This window comes from Pteronotus mesoamericanus, unplaced genomic scaffold (assembly GCF_021234165.1).
Source record: "Pteronotus mesoamericanus isolate MK-2021 breed Mesoamerican mustached bat unplaced genomic scaffold, CSHL_Meso_final contig_20, whole genome shotgun sequence".
Taxonomy (NCBI): Eukaryota; Metazoa; Chordata; class Mammalia; order Chiroptera; family Mormoopidae; genus Pteronotus; species Pteronotus mesoamericanus.
The window spans coordinates 64,291,877-64,313,936 of record NW_026555085.1 but is presented as its reverse complement, the minus strand read 5'-3'; the positions used below and the strand labels follow the sequence as shown (position 1 = coordinate 64,313,936).

Here is a 22,060-nt window from a genome sequence, read left to right as displayed (position 1 = left end):
TAGGGTCAGTGCTCAAAAGTCAATTGTGCGTGTGTGTGTGTGTGTATATGTATATATATATGTGTGTGTGTGTGTGTGTGTGTATATATATATAGTAAAGACAATATGAAGTATAATATATGCATGTCAAGTGATGTCAGAAAAAAAATCACATACATACCAATAAATCTAACAAAAAATATGTAAGATCTCTAAAACTATAAAACATTATTGAGACATTTTTAAAAACCTGAAATAATTGAGGAGATGCAATATGTTCATAAATAGGATGACAGTGTCGTATAGATACCAGTATGCCCTAATATGCTCTATAGATTTAGTACAGTTCCAACAAAATTTCCAGTAGGGTTCTGTGTGTGTATGTATATAACTTGATAATCTGATTCTAAAATTCAAAGTAAAAAAAAAAAACCACGAAGAAAATGTACATGGAAATAGAAAGGGCCAAGAATAAATAGCCTTTTTGAAGAACAGTGGAGGAAGGCTTGCCCCATTGGATACCAGGAGTTATTATAAAGCTCTGTTAAGATAGTGTGTCATTAGCTCAAGGTAATCAGACCAATGGAATACTACAGAGCCCCCAAATGGATGTAAAAATATATAAAAATTTATGACAAAAGTGCCACTGTAAAGCAGTGGAGAGGGAATAGTCTTTTCATTAAATGGTATTAAGATATAAGAAAGTTGCTGCCTCACACCATAAAAATTCCACATCAATTAGAGGATAAAATTATAAGGCAAACAGTAAAGCTAAGAGATAATATGGAAGACCTTATACGTGATTTTATCATAGAAAATGATTTCAAAGCCTATGCTTTCCTATTTTAAATAAGGATTGTTAAATTCCACCATACTGAGTGTAAAAAAACCTGTTCACTAAAAAAGTGGAATAGCAAGTGACATAAGAGACGATATTTGCATCGAAAGTAACTTTCAAATGGCTTCTGTCCAGCGTTTCTACAAGTCAGCTCTAACACAAATGATAAATATGAAGTGGGCAAGAGCAAAATTCAGTAAAATCAATAAACATGAAAAGGCACTTAAATTGATTTGTAATTGGGAAAATACAAATTAAAACTACAGATAATTTATCACAACATACAAGAGTAGCTAGAATTTTTAAATGGACAGTATCAATCAAGTGCTGTGAGGATGTGGAGCAGCAGCTGCTGCTTATACAGCTGAAAGGAGTGTTCACTGATACAGTTGCTTTTGTAACACATTATAGCCTCAAACTGGAAACGAACTCACTTATATCAACATTAAAATGAGTAAATAAATTGTGGTGTAATTATACAGCGGACTATAATACAACACTAAAAGTGCACATCCTACATCTACACAAAACAACATGAATGAATTTTACAGATACAATGTTGATTGAAAAGGTCAAGACATTATGTATTGTTTGATTCTATTTACATAAACTTCAAAAAGCAGTAAAAACAAAACTGTGGTGTTTAGAGTTACCTGCTTACATGGTAAAAGTATAAAGAAAAACAAGGAAATGCTTATAAAAGTCAGAATAATGGTTATTTGGGGAGGAGGGAAGCAAGGGTGATTGGGGAGGGGACCAAAGCCAGGGGATTATGGGGTCCAGACGCTGTCATATTTCTTAACGTGGGGTTGTATGTGTCTGCTTAAATCATTAAACTTCATAATTTTATACTGTTTTTGTGTTTAATATTGTGCAATTTTTAAAAGGTTTAAAATGTAGAGAAAATGATGAACAAACAGATCAGAGGAAACAAATTTCATGGAAAGTTTGTTTTTAAAGAATGTTGACAAGTGACACTTCGGTGCAATTAGATTTATCTAAAACTTTTTATTTGGTAATCATTAAAACTTGGTAAATAATTAATTATTTTCTTCAGTAACCATTGTTTACCAGCAGGTAAATTTAGGCAGGCCTCTGTATGATAGAGTGGGACCAAAAAGACCATAAAAACTATCTTAGTAATCAGTGGGGAAAATTACAGTTGTTCCATGGTATTTTTAAAAAGTTGTCAAAACATTAAGAACTCCCCTATGTTGGTTATAAATGTATAGGGAAATAAAAAATAGTAAAATGTGTTAATTTAGTATAATATAAAACATTAGAAACAGAATTAAAGTATTTTACTTCTTTGTAAAAAACTGATCAAGCGTAGTCTGGGCAGTGCTTTCTTTGCCTTGTATAACAGAACAGCTAAGCAGAGTAAGCATCTTTCCTGTGCCTTGCCACATTGTCTTACTCCTTTCTCCTAAGTTTAGATTAGCTTTCAACATTTTATCCTTTGTACATTCAATGTGGTGAGATATCTCTTTAGTTCCTTTTAGTGTGAAGGTTTTTGCTGGTGTCACTTCCTCTGGGACATCTTTTTGTCACAATCACTTCCCTCAGTTATGGCAGTAAGTTTTACTTCACTGATTTCTTTGGCTGCCTATCTGGGGCTGCAAACAGTGGCAGTGGCAACATCCTATAATCAGCTATTTTTTTTATTACTCCACTTACATTCAATTTGAATTGTATTATTTTTTGGCATTATCATTTTTTCTTTTTTTAAAATTTTTAAATATTTTTAGAATTTTTTAAGATTTTATTTATTTTTAGGGGGGAAGGGAGGGAGAAAGGGAAACATCAATGTGTGGTTGCCTCTCGCAGGCCCCTTCTGGGGACCTGGCCCACAACCCAGGCATGTACCCTGACTGGGAATTGAACCTGTGACCCTTTGGTTTGCAGGCTGGCACTCAATCCACTGAGCCACACCAGCCAGGGCCATTTTTTGTTTCTTTATTGCACTTTTACCTTTGTTGGCCATTTCCCTCCTTCAATTACCCATTTTGTAAAATTTCACATGGATTTATCCTTGGGAAGCAAGAAGGTAACCCAGCTACATGCTTGTTGTCTATAGGCAAATTGAATAGCAGGTGAGGAATAACCAATCACCAACCTACTTTGAAAAGAAGCAATGTGACTGGTCACTGATGATTATGTGCATCTCTTTTAACATAGTGCTGTGTGGACTGAAGTCCTAGCAAAAAAATTTGCATTTATGCAGTTACAGTTAATATACTGTGGTGAGTGAGACTGGAACCATGATGTTGAGGGACTGGTGTGACAGTTGACATTTGTGCATATGGGAAGCCTGGGAAGTAAAGACTGACTGTAATTCAAAGAAGATTGAACTCTTTGATCAATTAAATAAAGATTTGGTTGGTTTTGATGAGTTTGCGGATGTAGGGCTACTTGGACTATTTGATCTCTGAGCTATTGAACACCTGATGTATTTTATGTGTGTCAACATAAGAAATGGTCCAAACCTGTAGAGAATTTTTTGAGCTTATTTGAGCCAAACTGACAACAGTTGCTGGGAAGCAAAATCTTAACAGATGGAGAAAATGCTCCAGAGAAAGGCAATTTTGCAGCTTATTTTGTACATTACAATCAAAGAAGGAGGCGTAGAGTGGGGGCGCAGGGTAGGGTGGTTACATGAAATCCAGCGGTGGTAGATTAAGGAGAGAGGAGAAGGCAAAGTGGGAAAGTCTCTGAGATTGGATAAAGAGTAAAATGGAGAGAAACATACTTCTTTTACATTGATGGTATAGAGTAGTTAACAAGTAACATATACAGCACATAGAAATGGTATTTGGGCAACAAGGTAATAATAATGATAATGCTTTGGTGGGAGACAGTGCCCCGAGGAGTCTAGATGAAGAGGATTACTCTGACATTCCAAAGGTCTGTTATTGTAGGTGCAAAAAGACGACAGACAGACTCGGTTAAGGTAAAGACTGACTTTTGTCCAGGAAGATACTGGCTGACTACAAGACTACCCCTCATGACTCGCTTTTAGTTAGGAAGTTTTTTTTATAGGAAGTTTTACTTTCAGACCATCCTATGCGGCTACTTGAGGTCTCTGAGTTTGGAAGACCTGCTACGCAGGCTTCCCCTGAGTTTGTCAGATTTAGAATGTAACCTCTTTTTCTTCCATATGTGAAAATGTAAATTTGATACTACTTTTTCAGCTGCTTTAATCCTTTCAGGTACTTTTCTAGAGAGGACCTCTCAGACCAGTTCACTAGTACCAAACCCCTAGTTGTAAGTAAAAACAATGGTTTTCGGAAATAATAGTGATGGTGATTATGAAACCACTGTGAAGCAACTGACATTGAAAGTAAGGGATTTTTTTAAAATGTTTTTTATAATGTTGATATTCTAACAATTGAAGATAAAAGAAGGTTAAATCAACTTTGATTCATTTAGTTATGTGATCCCATTTCCATTGTCTTATATTAACAAATATTATTAAATATGAAAGATAAGATCATACTCTGTGTTGGTTGAAATTAAATAGTGTTAATTTATTATTTGATTTTTCTATAGGTGAACTGGCACAGAGGTTGAGCTCAAGATGCCATTAGTGAAAAGAAACATCGACCCTAGGCACTTGTGCCACACAGCGCTGCCTAGAGGCATTAAGAATGAACTGGAGTGTGTAACCAATATTTCCTTGGCAAATATAATTAGACAACTAAGTAGCCTAAGTAAGTATTTTTATATCAATTAAAAATAGTACTTCCAAACCAGAATGTTATGCTTTAGAGTATTAATTAAGAGGATGTTCTTGTGATTACTTGGGAAGAAGGGAAGATATTTGAAGAGAATAAAGAATTATCCTGAAAAATGTAGTCATTTTAAGTAAAATTAATGTTTTAGAATCATTTCTTCCCCTGTGTGTTTCCTCTAGGAAAGGGAAATAAGGACAAAATCTTCAGGAACATAATCACCTGATGGATAAGAGTTACTGAGATTGTTTTTAAAATATGATTAGATCTATGAAAGGTAGAGCCAGGAAGCAGTTATATTTCTGCTTCCATGTTATTGCTGTTTACTTTTTCAGAGGCTTTCACTATTTATGTTTTGGGATGCTAGTGCCTCTTTCTTTATATATATTTTATCAGCCTAGGGAAGTATTTTTATATTGTCAAATAACTACAAGTGAAGGGTGTGGGATAGTCACTGCTCAACAGATTGGGTTATTCAAATGAGTAGTCTGCAAGACTTTAGGGTGTCAGTCAAGAGTCTGATGTGCAGCACAATGTGAAGATAGCAAGTGAGCCTGGCCTCTGACAGGCAGAAGGCAACCGGCTTGGCCAGATAATGAAAGGCAACGGAAGGGGCTTGTACGGGAGGGGAGAGAGGCTGTGTGTTCCCAATGTAAGGTTACAGAGCAGAGCAACTAGGTTAAGGAATTAAACTTAGAATAATGGGAGATTATTTAATGTTAGAAAATTTCAAAAATAAATCCAGTCTTTTGAATTGAAGGGTTAGCTTTTTAATACGACATTTATGTTTCATTTTAAAGATAAAACAAGGTGTTCTTGGCCTAGAAATATTATCAAAATGCTCTTAGATTTGTCTTCTCATAACCTTCCACATAGAGTGTCCGTACAGGCAGGATTGGCTCTCCTTTTCTTTACTTTTTAACTTTTTTTCTTTCTTTTTATAATTGAGTACTTAGCACAAGATAAAGAGAGGTTGTTAATATAATTTGGTTCAAGTGAGAGCATTTGGACATGTACACATGCAGCCAGAACAACGTAAAAAGTTACGTATGAATGCTTTTGGTGAGAGCACTAAATTTCTACATTGCCTATGAAATCAGTTGTAAGAATAAATTAAAAAGTTAGCTGTTTGAATTTAAGTGTATTCCTTGTCCCTTTCGGTGGGTATTTCTTGAGGTTAGTTATTGGCAGTGAATCACTAAATTATTCTTTACTTACTTCTTCTTTGGGAAAGTAAATATAGAATAGAGAAAAGTCAAAAGAAGAGTCTTAGGTATTGTATTAACATATGATTAACTATATTGTTTAAAGGTATTTGTTAACTTTTTCTGTGGCCTAGCACTATTTGAAGCTAACATAACACCACTTCATATAGAACTTATATATAATACAGGTACAGGATCATGTATCAACATGAGTACAGCTGCATGTTGATATTAAATTACATTTTAAGAGCATAGAAAAGATGTTAATAAATTTGGTTAAAATATTTCTTAAAATGAATTTCAAGTTTCATACTGGCATCTTGTTTTATGTATATTCCTAATGTAGAATTTAGAACTAATATAATGATTAAGGTTGTTAATTTGCAGTACTAACTACTGTTTCTTACATAACCTAAGCAACAACACCTATTAGCATGCACACAGTCATGTTGTAGCCAAACCCTTAAAATAGAAATACATTGTAAAAATATAACTAAATTAGGTTTTGGGTCCTTCTGATTTGGAATTAGATACTGTATAGGCATTTTGTAAGCAGTGTAGAAATGAAAAAACAGAGAAAATCAATAAAATATTGTGCCATAGCAAGGTGTAACAATAGTTTACTGCCCTGGAATTAAGTTTCCTGATAGTTTCCCCACTTGATGTAGTGGAGAACCTGGAATTAAACTTAGAAGGCCTCTATCTAGATGGCTGGAATAAACAAACTCATGCACTAAAGACAGTGCACATAAAATAACCAATAGGACCCTTTCTCAGAGTCTGTTTTACTTTTACTTTGGTAGTTCATAGAGATTTGATGATCTGGTTTTCAAATATTTATGCTTTAGAGTGTTAACAAGGCAGTAGGGAGAAATAATATGTTTCAATAGAAGCAGGCATTACTAAAGCCAGCCAAAACAGGTAATTTCCAGCAAAGGAAGTTGTATAAGGAAAGAAGCAACATAAAAACTGGAAAGAGACCATTTAATGTAAAAGTAAATATACATTTCAAGACTGTTTTCTAGCCTAAGACATTGATTGATTTTCATAATCAATTCATGACTGTGAGTCCTCAAGACATGGTTAAATTATGTTTAATTTTGTATTCTACTTAAGACAGGGAAGTTTAGAATAGATTTTATATCAGTTTCCACCCAAAATAATAAAAATAATTAATGTATTAAATAATCTCTGAATTATGTAGAAAACTTGGCTATTCAGAATGATTCCAGGTAATTGAGATTTTCACTTTGGTAGTATTGTTAACACCAAAAGTGCTAGGAAACACAGCGGTGAAGGTAAACTGCAGGCTCAGCATGGCTTGGAGAGAGACATGAACATCCTGATCTCTTCCTCACAAAAATGCACATCTGTTTTTGGGGGTTTGTTTTTTTTTTTAATGGTAGAATGTATTTCTGTTTTATAGTATGTAATTACTGAAAACCGAAAATTCACTTTATGTAAATTTCTTCTGTTATAGCAAAATTCTTTCCCATTTTGTTTTCATCTTAACCACTATTGGGACTCTTAATTACCTGTGGGGTCTTTTACATTCTTTCTACCCAAGGATTTTTTCTTGTTGAATATTGTCAGTTCATACTGCCAAGATGAGCTGACAGAGCCTACTTCTCGATCGCAAGCATAGAAAATATGACAGATCTGTAGGTAGCAATGTAGATGTGTAGGAGCATGGATAGATTGGCTGGATGAAACTAATTGGATACATAGACAGACAAGGGACAGATAACAGTACCTGGCTCTTGTCCCAAAAAAGTATACCCCAATTTAGTTGAAGAGTCAATACAATGAATACTGAAACCATTCTGGACAGTATGCACAAGTATATAATTAAAATCATGAATTTTAGATTACAGAAACTGAGAAAAGAGAGATAAGCATAAAGTCAAGTCATGAGAGGAGAATGAAATGTGAATGAATAAATAAATATATAAGGGGGACTGAAAGTGTAAATGATTGGAGAAATATGATGGGACCTGATAATGGAAGATATAGAATGTCAGATGAGAGGACTTAGATTTTTATTATCATAGATAATGAGAACTTGTAGGTTCTTGAGTAGAGAAGCAGTATAATAAATGTAAGGTTAGTTGAAATTCAGATATATACACAATCAGTTTTACATTGCAAACACTCTTCCTTTCACCGCTCTCTGGGAGGGGAGGAGGAGGTAGATTTAGAAAATAAGAAAGGATATGAGAAGTGAACTGATAGGGTGTTTATCTTAGCCACTGAGGTACTTGGCACCTAAACTTGTGGTGGAGGGAGCATAGACTCATTAAAAAAATCTGTTGGCTAACTGTGGGCCCTCTTTGCAGAAAATGCAAATGCATTTGAAAATCTGCATATAATTTCAGATGGTATACAGACTCAGACTATATGTTGAGGATCCCTGTATTAAACTAAGCTCTTCAGGGATGGAATTGTGTCTTCTATTGCTCTCTCGCATTTGTGTTCCTCCCATTCAATGAATAAAGGAATAACTTTGTATTTTCTTCTTTCTGCTCTGTGGCTCTTCATACTTTGGTAAGAGCCACAAGTTGTTGAGCTCCAACCCTGTAGTAGGTACTCGGCCAGGCCCTTTGTTCACTCTCTCTCCTATTCATGTAACTTTTTTTTTTTTTTAATCCTTACCCGAGGATATGTTTATATTGATTTTAGAGATTGGGTGGGGGGAGGGGGTGGGAGAGGAGAAAGAAAGAGAAGAAAGAGAAAGAGAAATATCAACTGGTTGCCTCCCATATACTCCCCAAACAGGGATTTGAACCCACGTCCATCCTTCTGGTGTATGTGTCAACATTCCAACCAACTGAGCCACCTGGCCAGAGCACTTATAACTTCTCTTCAAAGCCCATATTTTTATCCTTGTTTTATAGGTGAAGAAATTGATACCAAGGTCCTAAAGGAAATAAAGCAAAGATTTGAACTTATTAAAGTGCTTTTCATATTTTTTTAACTTTATTTATTTATTTTAGAGAAAGAGAGGAAGGAAGCAAAAGGGAGAGAGAGAAACATCAAATTGTTGTTCCACTTATTTATGCATTCATTGGTTGATTCTTGTTCGTGCTCTGACTGAGGATTGAACCTGAACCTTGAGGGAATGCTCTAATCAACTGAGCTACTTGGCCAGCGCGCTTTTCATGTGTTTAAATGTTTGCTCAAAACTTACAAATGCAGAAACCTTCTTCTAATCATTTTATATTTCCCAGGTCTGGTACAGTGTTTGGCACATAAAACATTTTCAGTCATTTTGGTTTAAAGAACTGTATGTGAGCAAATGAATATATACAAAACTTTCCTTTTTTAAAAAAATTTATTATAGAGAGATGAAAGTCCTAATTTTTTTTTCTTAAAAATAATAAAATCTCTTAGGACAGGAACTGTATTTATGTTTTACTTTTTGGTGTATTCAGTAGGTCTTACACCTATGTGGCACAGGGTGAGCCCTCAGTAAATGTTTCTCTGTTTAACTGATGATATACTGATATACTGTGAAAACAGGCAGCATTATTCAAATATAAACTGGTGAGATTAATGAATTCATTTAATAAGTATTTAGTACTTTTCTGTCATAGGAACTGTCTTGACAGAGCTTACTGTTGAGCCAGATTTAATGTGAACAGTATACTTGGGTCTCAAATGTCTTGATTTAGGAAGACAATCGATTTTTTCTTGTTTGTTTGAAAGTACAGATAGTAATTGACTCATCTTTATGTTGTAATTAGCATTAGTTTATATGTTATACATTTGAATATTTTTCCATTGTAGATCATCTAAAACTCCTTCTAGAATAGATTATTTTGGCTTATTCTCTTCAGTAATTGAAATTTACCTACCTAGAGAAATACAGTGATTTTAGATTTATGATGATTTTTTAAGAAACTGAAACAAGAGAGAATATAATTATAAGTTTAAATTATAAGTATATTTTGGGTATACTTGAGACAGGTCATCTATTAAGCTTATGAAGAATCTTGGATTCTGCCACTTGGCCTGAAATTCACATCTGGTGTAGAGTCTAATTATGAATGCTGATTTGGGATTAAAAGACTTATTTGTATATACTTTTTTTTTCTATTTATGTATGTACTTTAATGTCATAGTCTTCCCTGACCCTCAACAAGTGGTTAGATATGGATAAAGCAGATAGAGTATTTCCATTTCAGAGTCAAGTTATGTAAAACCAGATTTCCGAGGGGTTGAGTTGGTTTTCAACTCTGTCACAAGTGGGTTACTTTAGGATTTAAAGTTTAAACTAGTTTCAGAAAACACCAAATTCATTAGGACAATACCTTTAAATATTTAATTGTTTGGGATTTATCTCTTATCACGTTAAATTTTATGGTATATGTTTAATTTTTGCTTAGGTAAATATGCTGAAGATATTTTTGGAGAATTATTCAATGAAGCACATAGTTTTTCCTTCAGAGTTAACTCATTACAAGAACGTGTGGACCGTTTATCTGTTAGTGTTACACAGCTTGACCCTAAAGAGGAAGAATGTAAGTTTATTCATATTATGTTTTCTTTCACATATTTTAGGTTAGATGGCTTGAGTGAAATATTTATTAAGAACAGTATTAAACACAAATTTATTGCAAGTTATTTCTACCCATGACCTTTGGTTTACATGTTGTCATGATCAGTGAATTTTCTGTAAATGCCATTAGCATGACTTTCCTGGCTTTTCTTTTCTACTTATTTTTTTTCTTTTTGATGTCTTCTTTTTGTATACTAAATAAATGTTAAGTTTTTGACATAAAAAAAAGTTAGTCAGATTTTTTCCTTCTTTTCATTATCTTCTTTTCCTTTCTTTTATGGTGCAATTACAGTTGTCCCCATTTCCCCCCCATTACTTTCCTGCGCCCTACCCACCGCCTCCTCCCTCCCACATTCAGTCCCCGCCCCCAACCCTGTGGTCTTTGTCCACAGGTACTTTATACATGTTCCTGGATGACCCTTCCCCTTCTTTGCCCCATTAACTTTCCTTCCTTACAATTTATTTCTGTACTTTTGTCTTAGAAATAGAATTTCAAGTAATTTTCAAATAATGTTTTAGTAAATTGAAATTGATTCTGTAAGGATGTAATTTGTTTTAATATGCTTTTTTGTATGCATGTTAAACTGCTAAAATCTGATCTAGTTATTTGAATGTTACTTCCTACTTTAAGTGAATATTTTTTTAAAAACCCAAATTAATATGTAGGAAAAAATGTTTTATAATGAGGAATATCAGGTAAAAAACAAAAGAAGTAAACAAAAAACTCTCACATTGAGACTAAAATAATGTTACAAGCATCAGTGGTAAAACAGCATTTCTTGTCTTGATAGAATATACTGAATGCTGATGTTTCTCAAACTCCTTTCTGGTTTGGTTTTTTTTTTAAACAAAAAGAAATGGAATGATGAAGGACAATAATTTTCACTTACCCTATGGTTATTTAATGTGAATTTCTTGTAACGCTTTCTTCAAAAAATATTTTTTGTTGAATAATATTTTTAGTATAAATGCACGTTATCTGAGATCTAAACTTAAACAGTAAGTATATTAAAGGATATCACTGAAAAAAAAACAAAAAGTAGATTATGTAATGATAGATGTTGTCATGATTAAGCCAGCATTTGTTGACATAACCTAATTTAATGCCTAAATTAGGAGAGGCAGCTACATACTATGTTAAGTTTCTACTGCTTACAAAAATATAAACTCATATGGTCTGGTTTTGGGAAAAGCCAAACAGCACCTTTTTTTAAAGCAGTTTTATTGAGATATATATCATACACATTACAATTAGCCCTTTAAACTGTCCAATTCAGTGGATTTGAGCATATTCAGAATTATGAAATTATCACCAGGATCAATTTTAGAACATTGTATCATTCCAGAAAGGAGCTCTGGACCCCTGAGTAGTCACTTTCCATCTCCCCTCCCACTAGGCTCTAGCAGTCACTAAGCTGCTTTCTGTCTCTCTGGATTTGCCTGTTCTGGGCATTTCATATGAGAGGAATCATACAATATGAGGTCTTTTGTGACTGTCTTCTTTCACTTAGCATAATGTTTTCAATATTGGTTCATGTTGTAGAATGTATTTGCATTTCCCTGATGACTAATGATGTTGAGCATCTTTTCATAGTTTAGAAGCCATTTAGAGATAAGTCACTCAGCAGGAAGTGGTAGAGCTTAGATTTAAAACCAGGGTTTAAAAGACTCAGTAATTTGTGTATCATTTTTGGAGAAATGGCTACTCAGAACCTTTTACCATTTTTAAATTGGATTATTTTTCTTTGTATTGTTGAGTTATAAGAATTCTATATACTGGATGCAAGTTCCTTGTTAAATAATATGATATGCAATTATTTCTTCTATTCTCTAGGTTTTTTCCTTTGTTATCCTTTGAAGCACGTGCATGTGCATTGGTCATACTTCTTGAAATTCTTGATACAAAATCATTGTTAATAGTGAAAAAATAAATATTTTACGTCTATACTTTAAATATATCACTTACATCCAAAATTTCTTTTTAAAATAACTTAACATTTAGACGCCACATAATAATGCAGATACATTATTATTAAATATATAATAATTATTATAATGGCAGTTCTTATAATGAATTAAAAACATTTAGTTTCAAAATACTGTTAAATTTTTAAGAAATGTCGTAGTATCCTTATTAAAATTGAAAATGAAAATACAGCTACCAGTAAATAACTAAATGTCTTTTAAAAAAATTCTAATGTGCTAACAACTATAAGAATTGTTTACAGTTTCCTTTACAATTACGTGGAGCAGTGGGTAAGAATTCAGAATGTGAAAACTGAACACCTTAATTTAAAATTGTTTGGGGGATGTTGGATAGAAGGGATCTTCAAAGGTATTTTACCTAGATGTTTCTAACTCAGTGAGACTTCAGACAAAATAACATTATGAACGTAATACTAAATTATAGAGTATAATATCAATATTTTATTTTTTAATTACCATTTAATAATAATTAACAGTGAGAGCTACAAATAAGAATTCAAAAAGTATGTAAAAAATTTTAAGCAAAGATCTGTACAATAATGTTTAATTAAGTTATATTTATAAACATATTGTGCTAACTTACTGTATTATATAATACTATTTAAATAATGTCAAATGTCCTTGCTGGCAGCTGGAAGGGACTTTGTCACAGTGGTCTGTTAACAAGTAAGACGTGATAAATGAGAGGAGTTGAAGATAGAAAAGTGCTTATTACTTTACATCCTTTCTAAAAAAGTTTTGGGAGAATGAACACTGGGTGCCTTCTGGTTACTTAAAGTTAATAAGTGGGGTGAGAGAGTGGCAGGTAGTGATCCATTTTGATTATGGAACAGAGAAGCCACTTCTGACAGGAACCAGAGGAACAGCAGGCAGTTTGTGGCAAAAGGATCAGTCTCAGAGGCAGACAGGTTTGGGTTCTCCGTTCTGACTTTACTGCTTGTTAACCCTCTAGCCCTGGACCAGTTATGTAATACTTGATAGCCTTGGGTTTCTTGTGTTTAAAAATGTGATAATAATTCCATTTTTATTGAATTGTAAAGATTAAATAAAAATTAATGAAAGCACCTATTAATGAAAGCATACGGTATTACATACAGTATATAGTCATTAAATATCATGCTACATTTTGGTGAGGAAAAAAAACTATTTCTTTAAATTTTATTTTGGTGTTTCCAAGTGTCTTACAGGTTGTGCAGCAGCAGTGGGCCAGCTGGGAGCGCAGCCTCAGGGCGGCCACCGCAGGGCAGCCTCACTGCTCCACCCGGGCGGGGCCGCAGGGCCAGGCGCGCTCAGGGAATACGCCTCGGGGCGTGACAGAGACACTACTTTAGGGAGAAAGATAATTGAGGAATTGTGATTGTTTAGCGCTGACCTTGCTGTGGCAGATAACTGTTTCTCTGTATACAAAGAAAAGCCATATTAAATATGTAAAAAAAATTCACCTCTTTTTTTAATATCAGGAGGTCACTGTAAGTAAAGGTCACACTAAGTAGAAGTCACACTACATAAAAATATAATACGTAGTATTTTGGTACATTACTTAAGTTGCTGCATAGTCCAAAAGAAAATGAGTAAATGAAATATATGTGATGGGGGCTGTACTAGTTTCTGAACATAATAATGTACAAAACAGTCTTCAAGAGCTTATAGTGAAGTAGAGATCCTTATGGTATAAAATAAAAGGTAAGTAAAATAGGCAATAATATAGATCGCCCAGTACTTGAAAATATTTTCCTTACTGTAAAGTTTATTTTAACTTTATAGTGTGTGTGTATATATATATAAAAATATATATAATATACATATAGTCAGTATAGCATCAAGGTCAACAGTGTATTTAGCCCAGAATGTTACTGATAACTAAGTAATTCCTTCAGTATTGGTATAAGCAAAAAAGCGATAAAGGGGATGACGGGAAAAAGTTATTAAAAAAAAGGAAGAAGAGAATGTTTGTTGGTTGGGGGCTGGAGATGGCAAGTAGAGAAAAGAAAAAGGTGTATTTTTTGGGAAATAATAGATATGCTTCTGGTGTCATTAGAGCCTTCTTCTTGTTAGAAATCAAACATTGTATTAAGTGCCATCTGTCTGGGAAAATTAGGCACAAAATGATGTGGGATATAATGATAGAACATTTAAAATATGGTTTGTGACTCAAACCAGTATAGTTACAACCTCCTGAGCCATGCTGACTTTTAAACAAATACAGTATGTGCATTTCTTCTTATGTTAAATCATCTTAGTAAAATAAACAAAATACACTGTTGATTTTTGTTTTAGTGTCTTTGCAAGACATAACAATGAGAAAAGCGTTCCGAAGTTCTACAATTCAAGATCAGCAGCTTTTTGACCGCAAGACTTTGCCCATTCCGTTGCAGGAGACATATGATGTTTGTGAACAGCCTCCACCTCTCAATATACTCACTCCTTATAGGTCAGTAGACTAATAAATAAGAAGGCTGGTTATTTATCTCAGACTTCAAGTTCACATACGTAGCAGTCTATCTTTAAAGGCTAAATCCCCAAACATTCTTTATTTTACTGGGCTCTTGACCAACGCAGAGAACTCCCCTTACCCACCACTTTTAGAAAAACGTTTGATTTATTCACTGAGTTCTCAAAGGTCTGGCATGCAAAAGACAAGACTAATTTAAAGGAGCTGTTTTCACAAGTATTAATATGAAAAAACAATGGCAAAATTAGTGCTATGAAGAGCCAAAGAGTTTTTTAAATTCAGTTTCTAATCAAATGGAAAATAAAAATAAAGAGTTCAAAATTCTACCACACTCACAAAATAAATACTATTTCTTATCTATGTACATTAAATTTACAGTACATAATGAGTATATAGTGTTTGTTTTTAAAATGTATTTTACCATTTAAAATAAAATCTGTAATCAGCTGTTTTTTGGAGTCCGTTCATGTGATTTGTTAAATAGGTAGTTTAAGATGCATTACACATATCATGAATAAAATGGTATTCAGGTAGTTATTTGAAACTATTTTTTAGTATGCAAGTCATTTGGATATAAAAAACTTACTACAAAAATGACTATTAGGTGATATTTTGGGGGTTTGGTAAGATAATAGATAAATTAGAGTATTGGCAAAAACCTGGTTTAATTTCTATATTCTAAATGATACTGTGTCCTTTCAGACTTTTATCTTTGACTGAACCATTTTTAATTATTGGAATTTCTCAAAGGACTTTCAGAAAACTTGTTATTCAGCACAGGTTAGGGATGAAAATTGTCCAGCTGTACTTTAAATTATTAACACCAACTCTGAAAAAACACCTAATTTTCCATTTTTCTTAGTTTCCTGTCTGACTTGGAAGAATTGTTCTGTTGGTACAGTATTTAATTTATTTTGCCACTATTTTTACACATGCTATAGTTTATTAATGTAAGAGAAAAAACATTTCAGTAAAACCATTTCTATTCTGATTGCCTATGTCTTACTAATATATATTTTAATTGATATTTTATATTTCAGAGATGATGGTAAAGAAGGTTTGAAGTTTTATACCAATCCTTCATATTTCTTTGATCTATGGAAAGAAAAAATGTTGCAGGATACAGAGGATAAGAGGAAAGAAAAGAGGAAGCAGAAGGTATTACAAGAGATTCAAAAAATTGAAGTTAGTTTTCGTGTATTTGTGTTTATTGCACATATGGAACTTTATTAAATCCTGTAGTTCGACAGTTTTATTTTATTGGGTCCACATAGTCAAATACTGAAGTCTTTTAATCACACAGAAAGATCACAGTCTAATCTGAGCAGATTATATTATTATAATGAGATTATTATGTATAGTTAGAAATTATTACATATGTAATTATATATAATAAGATTATTAAAATATGGTGTGATAAGTGCCATAACAGAGGTATGCAGGGGGGGGGAAGCACTTGATTTAAACAGAAGATAGGGTTGGTAAACACTTTTAACAAAGCTTACAATGTATCTTGAACAAAAAGTAGGAATTAAATGGGCCAGGGAAGAGAAGGGCATTTTAGTAAGAAAGATCAAAGGAATATTGTCCAGATAGTGGTAGGGGAGATTAAGCTAGTATTTTCTAACCATACAACCTATCCTCGATGTTTTGGAAAGGTTATTATACTCTCACTAAATTCCTGTTATCCGTCTGCTATGTTGTCATTTTCCACTTTCTGATAAAATTCACTTGGATTTACTTTACTCCATGTTAATGACAACTAGATAATACAGAAGGAAGAAGCAGTGTTGGCTTTAGGCAGATTTACGAAGGAGGCAAAGTCTGTCTTCATCACCACTCTGCTTTTCCTATAGCTCTCTCTATTCCCCATCTTCCCCCGTTCCCCATCATGCATCCCTGTTATCATCCTTACTAGACAGTAGCCCAGTGTTCTAGCTCTAGTTTGCAAAGTGGTGGCTGGCAGCACAGATTACACTTGTGGGCAGTGTTGTGTTTGATAACCACAGTGGTTTTAATTTTTTGAACTGGAATGCCTCAAATAGACATGACTGTCTAATTCACTGCCTTCCCCGACTTAAACCCTATCTCTTCGTTTCTCTGTTTCCTGCTTGGCCAACTTTGGGCATTTGATTTTGTTGTACATACTCTAGACCTTTCTATGTTTACTCCCACTATTTAAATCACTTCTTGTTTTATTTTTTAAATACACTATTTTCTGTGGAGCGACACAGTTTTAATGTGTTAATTGGATAATTGGATTTTTTCTTAATGTATTGGCTAGTCAACTGGTAACTTCCCAGATAACATAACCTCAGTAAATTTTCATGTTTTAGTTAGAGGTAGACAGTGCTGTTAATCGTAAAAATTTCACAAAACTAATAGATGTGATAGCAAAGTTGGTGAATCGTTTTTCATCTGAAAGGGCTTTCTGACCTCAGATTTTATTACTTAGGCATACTGTTTTTATCTGGTACATCAATTCCAATTAGCGATTAAAGAAACATGAAGAGAAACTAGATTACAAGCAAACTGGCTAAGATTTAATTCAGTGTACAAATGAGCTGTCTCTGTGTTACTTGTACTATATTATGATGACATTGTCTTTTTCAATATTGATGTTAGAATTTTATTTTGATTGTCATAACCTCTTTTTAAAAACTTGGCACTTCAGCATTTGGCTTTGTTTCAATACATCTGTTATAGCAGAAAAATCTAGATCGTCCTCATGAACCAGAAAAAGTGCCAAGAGCACCTCATGACAGGCGGAGAGAATGGCAGAAGCTGGCCCAAGGTCCAGAGCTGGCTGAAGATGATGCTAATCTCTTACATAAGCATATTGAAGTTGCTAATGGCCCAGCCTCCCATTTTGAAACAAGGTTTCTTTTCTTTTGTTTGCTTTTTAACAAAATTAATGATAAAATACTGGTTTTATTTCTAATATCTGTACCTGTAAGTGTTGGGTCCTGAACTGTTGAACTGGCAGACCCTGTTGAAAGTATAGAGATGGTTGTGAAACGCTGACCATTGTGAGCCTGCTGAAGTCCGATCTTGGGCAGGTCGTTTTCATACTGGGACTTTAGTTTTGTCATCTTTAGAAAGAGGTGGTTAGACAAATGATCTTAAGGGTTGTTTTAGCTTTCATATGAAGTCTCAACTTCCTCTCAACATTTCAGGCAGACTGCTAGAATTCACAATGGAGGAATGAGGTCTGGAATATTTTTTGAGCTATTGGTGACTCACTAAATATAAAATAGTTGAGAAAGGGTTATATTTTGTTCCTTTTTCTTTCTGACTTCCTTTCTGTGCCGTATCTCTCACTCAGATATATCAGGACTTTAAAATTACTCACCCCCCCTTTGCAAAAATAGAATAGATCCTTTCCTTTCTCAGTGGTTAGGAACACTATATAAGTAACACACTACCCTAACAAACATACTAGCATCTTTCTGTGAAGAAACTTATTTTTGTGTATAGTCGATTTATAGTTATAAGTTATAGTTATATAATATAATTATATATATTATAATTATATAATTATAAGTTATATAATTATAAGTTATATATTATAGTTATTGATTTTTGAATAGAAAAGAGCTTAAGGTTTTCTTTTGAATAATACATATAAATTATTTGGCCATAAGTATGAAACATTTTGGCCTATTTTAGAAGTAAATACATGTAAGACACTATATGCATTATTGAAAAATATACTGAAAGAATTGAAATTAAAAAAAAATTAACCTATAGGCAAACATTTATTTCTACTACTGTTAACTAATTGAGGTATTTAGCCGACGCAGTAGTGTAAAAATACAATATTTCTAACTTGCTGTGTGCATACTTTTTAAATCCAACTTTGTCCCCAACATGCGCTGCAATCAGTGAATGTTTATGTCTTTATATGCTCAGGGTATCTAAAATTTTGCTTAAATCTGATCTCAGTCACATGTTGCTATGTTAATCAGCATACAATTTCCTGAGTACCCTAGCACCTTTGAAAATACCAGAAAGCCAAAAATGATGTTGTTAACCATGTCTGTGGTGCTAGTATCAAGGAGGCCTTTCTCCTTGGGTACAAGATACTTGGAAGTCATTTAGGTATAAGAGAGCAGCAAGGTATCCTGGTGGTAGAAAATTTCAGTTTTTATATTCTAAACTTTTGTCACTGGCATCTTACTGTAAAGACAAAAATGAAATAGCAGATTGCTTTGAATGCAGTTTGCTGAAAGTTAAATTATTTTCTTGTTTATAAGATTATATATATAATACTTTTTATGCTTCTGAATTGAATTAGTATTATGTTATTAAAAAAAAACTGAAAGTCATCATAATGAACCCGAATCAGCAAGGAAAATTTACAGTGTGAGCAGCATTTTTTGTTTTAAAAGCAGAATGAGTGTAATGAATTTCCAAAAGAAGTTTCTTAAAGGTGGCTAAAATATTGGCATTCAAAGGATAAACTTTTATCTCATGTAGAACACTTTACTCCACCAATAGCTCGAGAAAAGTATACTGATACTGTTTTGTTTTTTTTTTAGACCGCAGACATATGTGGATCATATGGATGGATCTTACTCACTTTCTGCCTTGCCATTCAGTCAGATGAGTGAGCTTCTCACTAGAGCCGAGGAAAGGGTCTTAGTCAGACCACATGAACCACCTCCGCCTCCACCAATGCATGGAGCAGGAGATGCAAAGCCCATTCCCACCTGTATCAGGTATGTTGGGACAAGCACTTGGTATTCTGTCTCAGGGGTTGGTAACCTTTATTTTTGTTTTAAAGGTGCAGATAGTAAATATTTTGGGCTTTGTGGGCATTTGTTTGTGTCACACATACTCAACTCTGCCATTGTTGCATGAAAGCAGCCGTGTATTATATGCATAATTAAATGAACATGTTTGTGTTTCAGTAAAACTTTATTTACAAAAACAAGGAGTGAGGCAGATTTAGTATGTGGGAGGTACTTTTCCAACCTCTGGTAAGAGCTGACACATTCTCTTGGGAAAATACAACTAATGAGAATTTACTTTAAAGGTTAAAACAGGTTTCATTTTATTATAGCTTTGTTATTAAACACATGATGCGCAGTATAACAGGTTCTTGTCATCTTCAATAGCGTCATCTTGTTCAGCGTTGTTGAATGTTGATTAGATGCTGTAGGAACTTAATTCTTGTTTGTATTAATTAGCCTATGGTAACATTGGTTTTGTTAAAGTTTGTTTCACGTAAAGTCATTGAACCTATCGCCATTTATAAGGAAGACTTGCTGTATATTAATACAAATAAAAGAAATTTGTGATGTATTGAGGGACTAAAAACTGGGAACCAAACGTGTAATTATAAATGTTTAATTTGATATCGGGAAATATTCTAAGAATTTGAGAAAGGATAGGCAGTTGGTCATAGTATTTTAGTAAAGCTGTTTTGAAGCTTAATTTTATCCAATGTGATCCAAATTATAAATTTTTAAAGAGAAAGCAAGATCAGCTTTATAATTTTTAGTTAAAAAAAGAAATCAGCCTTCTGTCACTGACTCATTTGATGTTTCATCCTTGGGAAGATAGAGAGCTGTAAATTTTGTGGTTTGTAATTAGTTGTCACTGATTTAACTGAAATGAAATATGAGTCTTAATAGCTTCAGTACAAATACAGAATTTTACTGGCCATGGGTATTGCTACAAATATTGTAATATGATAAATGTTGAGTCATTACAGACTCATATCACAGCATAAAATTGAGCATTTTACTCACCAAAGTAAGCATAAAATGCTTGAGTGGATATGAAAGTTGCATGAGAGGATGAATTTTATAAACCAAAGTCCCACCTATTAATTTTCTCGTTGGTGTACTTTTATTTCTACTTTCATTCCACAGTAAATACTGCTGAAAGTTTTTAAATTTCTCTAGGAACATGTTAATGGCATCTACCTTGATAAAATTATTCATCATTTATATGTTGCATGACTTAATTTTTTCTCTTTTAATAACTTGCTAGGATCTCTTTATCATTTCAGTTCTGCTACAGGTTTGATAGAAAATCGCCCTCAGTCACCAGCTACAGGCAGGACACCTGTGTTTGTGAGCCCCACCCCCCCACCTCCTCCACCACCTCTTCCATCGGCCTTGTCAACTTCTTCATTAAGAGCGTCAATGACTTCAACTCCTCCCCCACCAGTACCTCCCCCACCGCCACCTCCAACCACTGCTTTGCAAGCTCCAGCAGTACCACCACCTCCAGCTCCTCTTCAGATTGCCCCTGGAGTTCTTCACCCAGCTCCTCCTCCAATTGCACCTCCTCTAGTACAGCCCTCTCCACCGGTAGCCAGAGCCGCCCCAGTATGTGAGACTGTGCCAGTTCATCCACTCCCACAAGGCGAAGTCCAGGGGCTGCCTCCACCCCCACCACCGCCTCCCTTGCCTCCGCCGGGCATTCGGCCATCATCACCTGTCACAGTTGCAGCTCTTGCTCATCCTCCTTCCGGGCTACATCCAACTCCATCCACTGCCCCAGGTCCCCATGTTCCATTAATGCCTCCATCTCCTCCATCACAAGTTGTACCTGCCTCTGAGCCAAAGCGTCATCCATCAACCCTACCTGTAATCAGTGACGCCAGGAGTGTACTTCTGGAAGCAATACGAAAAGGTAATTTTCTCAGGGCGGTTAAGAGCGTTGCTCTTGTAGCATTAAAAACTTCCTTATTATTTGAACAATAATCTTTTGCCCATTTATAAAATTTTAAGTGATCATGTTTTTGCACAAATGGTCTTTAGAAAGGTAGAGCTATGTTCAACTTATTTTAAATCATTTTCAAGAAAATGTATCACATTTGATCATTTTATTTTCATATTTAGTAGGGGTTATAATGTTTATTGAATGAACGAGAAATTAAAAGTATCAGACTTTACAGAAAATTAGTTAAAACCCTTTATATTATGTTTAATATGTATTTTACCTCCTTTAAAAAAAAAACAACCTGTTTTCTTCAGAGTAAAGGCTCTCCATCTGGTGTCTCAATGACGGTTGCTCTACCAGATGCCTTTAAAGTTCCTCCCTTAGTTGTTAAAAAAAAAAAAAAAAAACCCTAACACATCATTGATTTATTTTGCCAGCATTTCCTAAGCACCTACTATATGCCAGGCGCTAACAGTATAGAATGAATAAGAGTGCCTTTTCCTCAAGTACCAGGGAGAGTAAGGCCTCAGAAAATATCATGAGCAATGTTTATTCTATCAGACCATAGAGATAACAGAAGAAAAGTAAAGTATTATCTGGTTAACTTTTTAGGATTTGGTGAGCATGGAGGCA

General features: G+C 34.1%; 1 protein-coding gene across 3 annotated transcripts in view; it reads left to right on the top strand.

Annotated features, from left to right (window-relative positions):
* WASF1 (WASP family member 1) overlaps window positions 1-22,060 on the top strand; it is a 44,351-nt gene that overhangs the window by 21,199 nt on the left and 1,092 nt on the right. Inside the window, exons 2-8 of one of the 3 annotated variants that reach the window (XM_054568890.1) lie at window positions 4,367-4,527; window positions 10,139-10,273; window positions 14,575-14,728; window positions 15,790-15,907; window positions 17,459-17,628; window positions 19,291-19,470; window positions 20,769-21,397. In XM_054568890.1, the coding sequence (XP_054424865.1) occupies window positions 4,395-4,527; window positions 10,139-10,273; window positions 14,575-14,728; window positions 15,790-15,907; window positions 17,459-17,628; window positions 19,291-19,470; window positions 20,769-21,397 (1,519 nt within the window). In that variant the 5' untranslated portion in view covers window positions 4,367-4,394. Of the gene's footprint in view, window positions 1-4,366; window positions 4,528-10,138; window positions 10,274-14,574; window positions 14,729-15,789; window positions 15,908-17,455; window positions 17,629-19,290; window positions 19,471-20,768; window positions 21,398-22,060 lie in introns of all 3 variants that reach the window. The other 2 variants (XM_054568889.1, XM_054568891.1) reach the window with 2 other exon arrangements.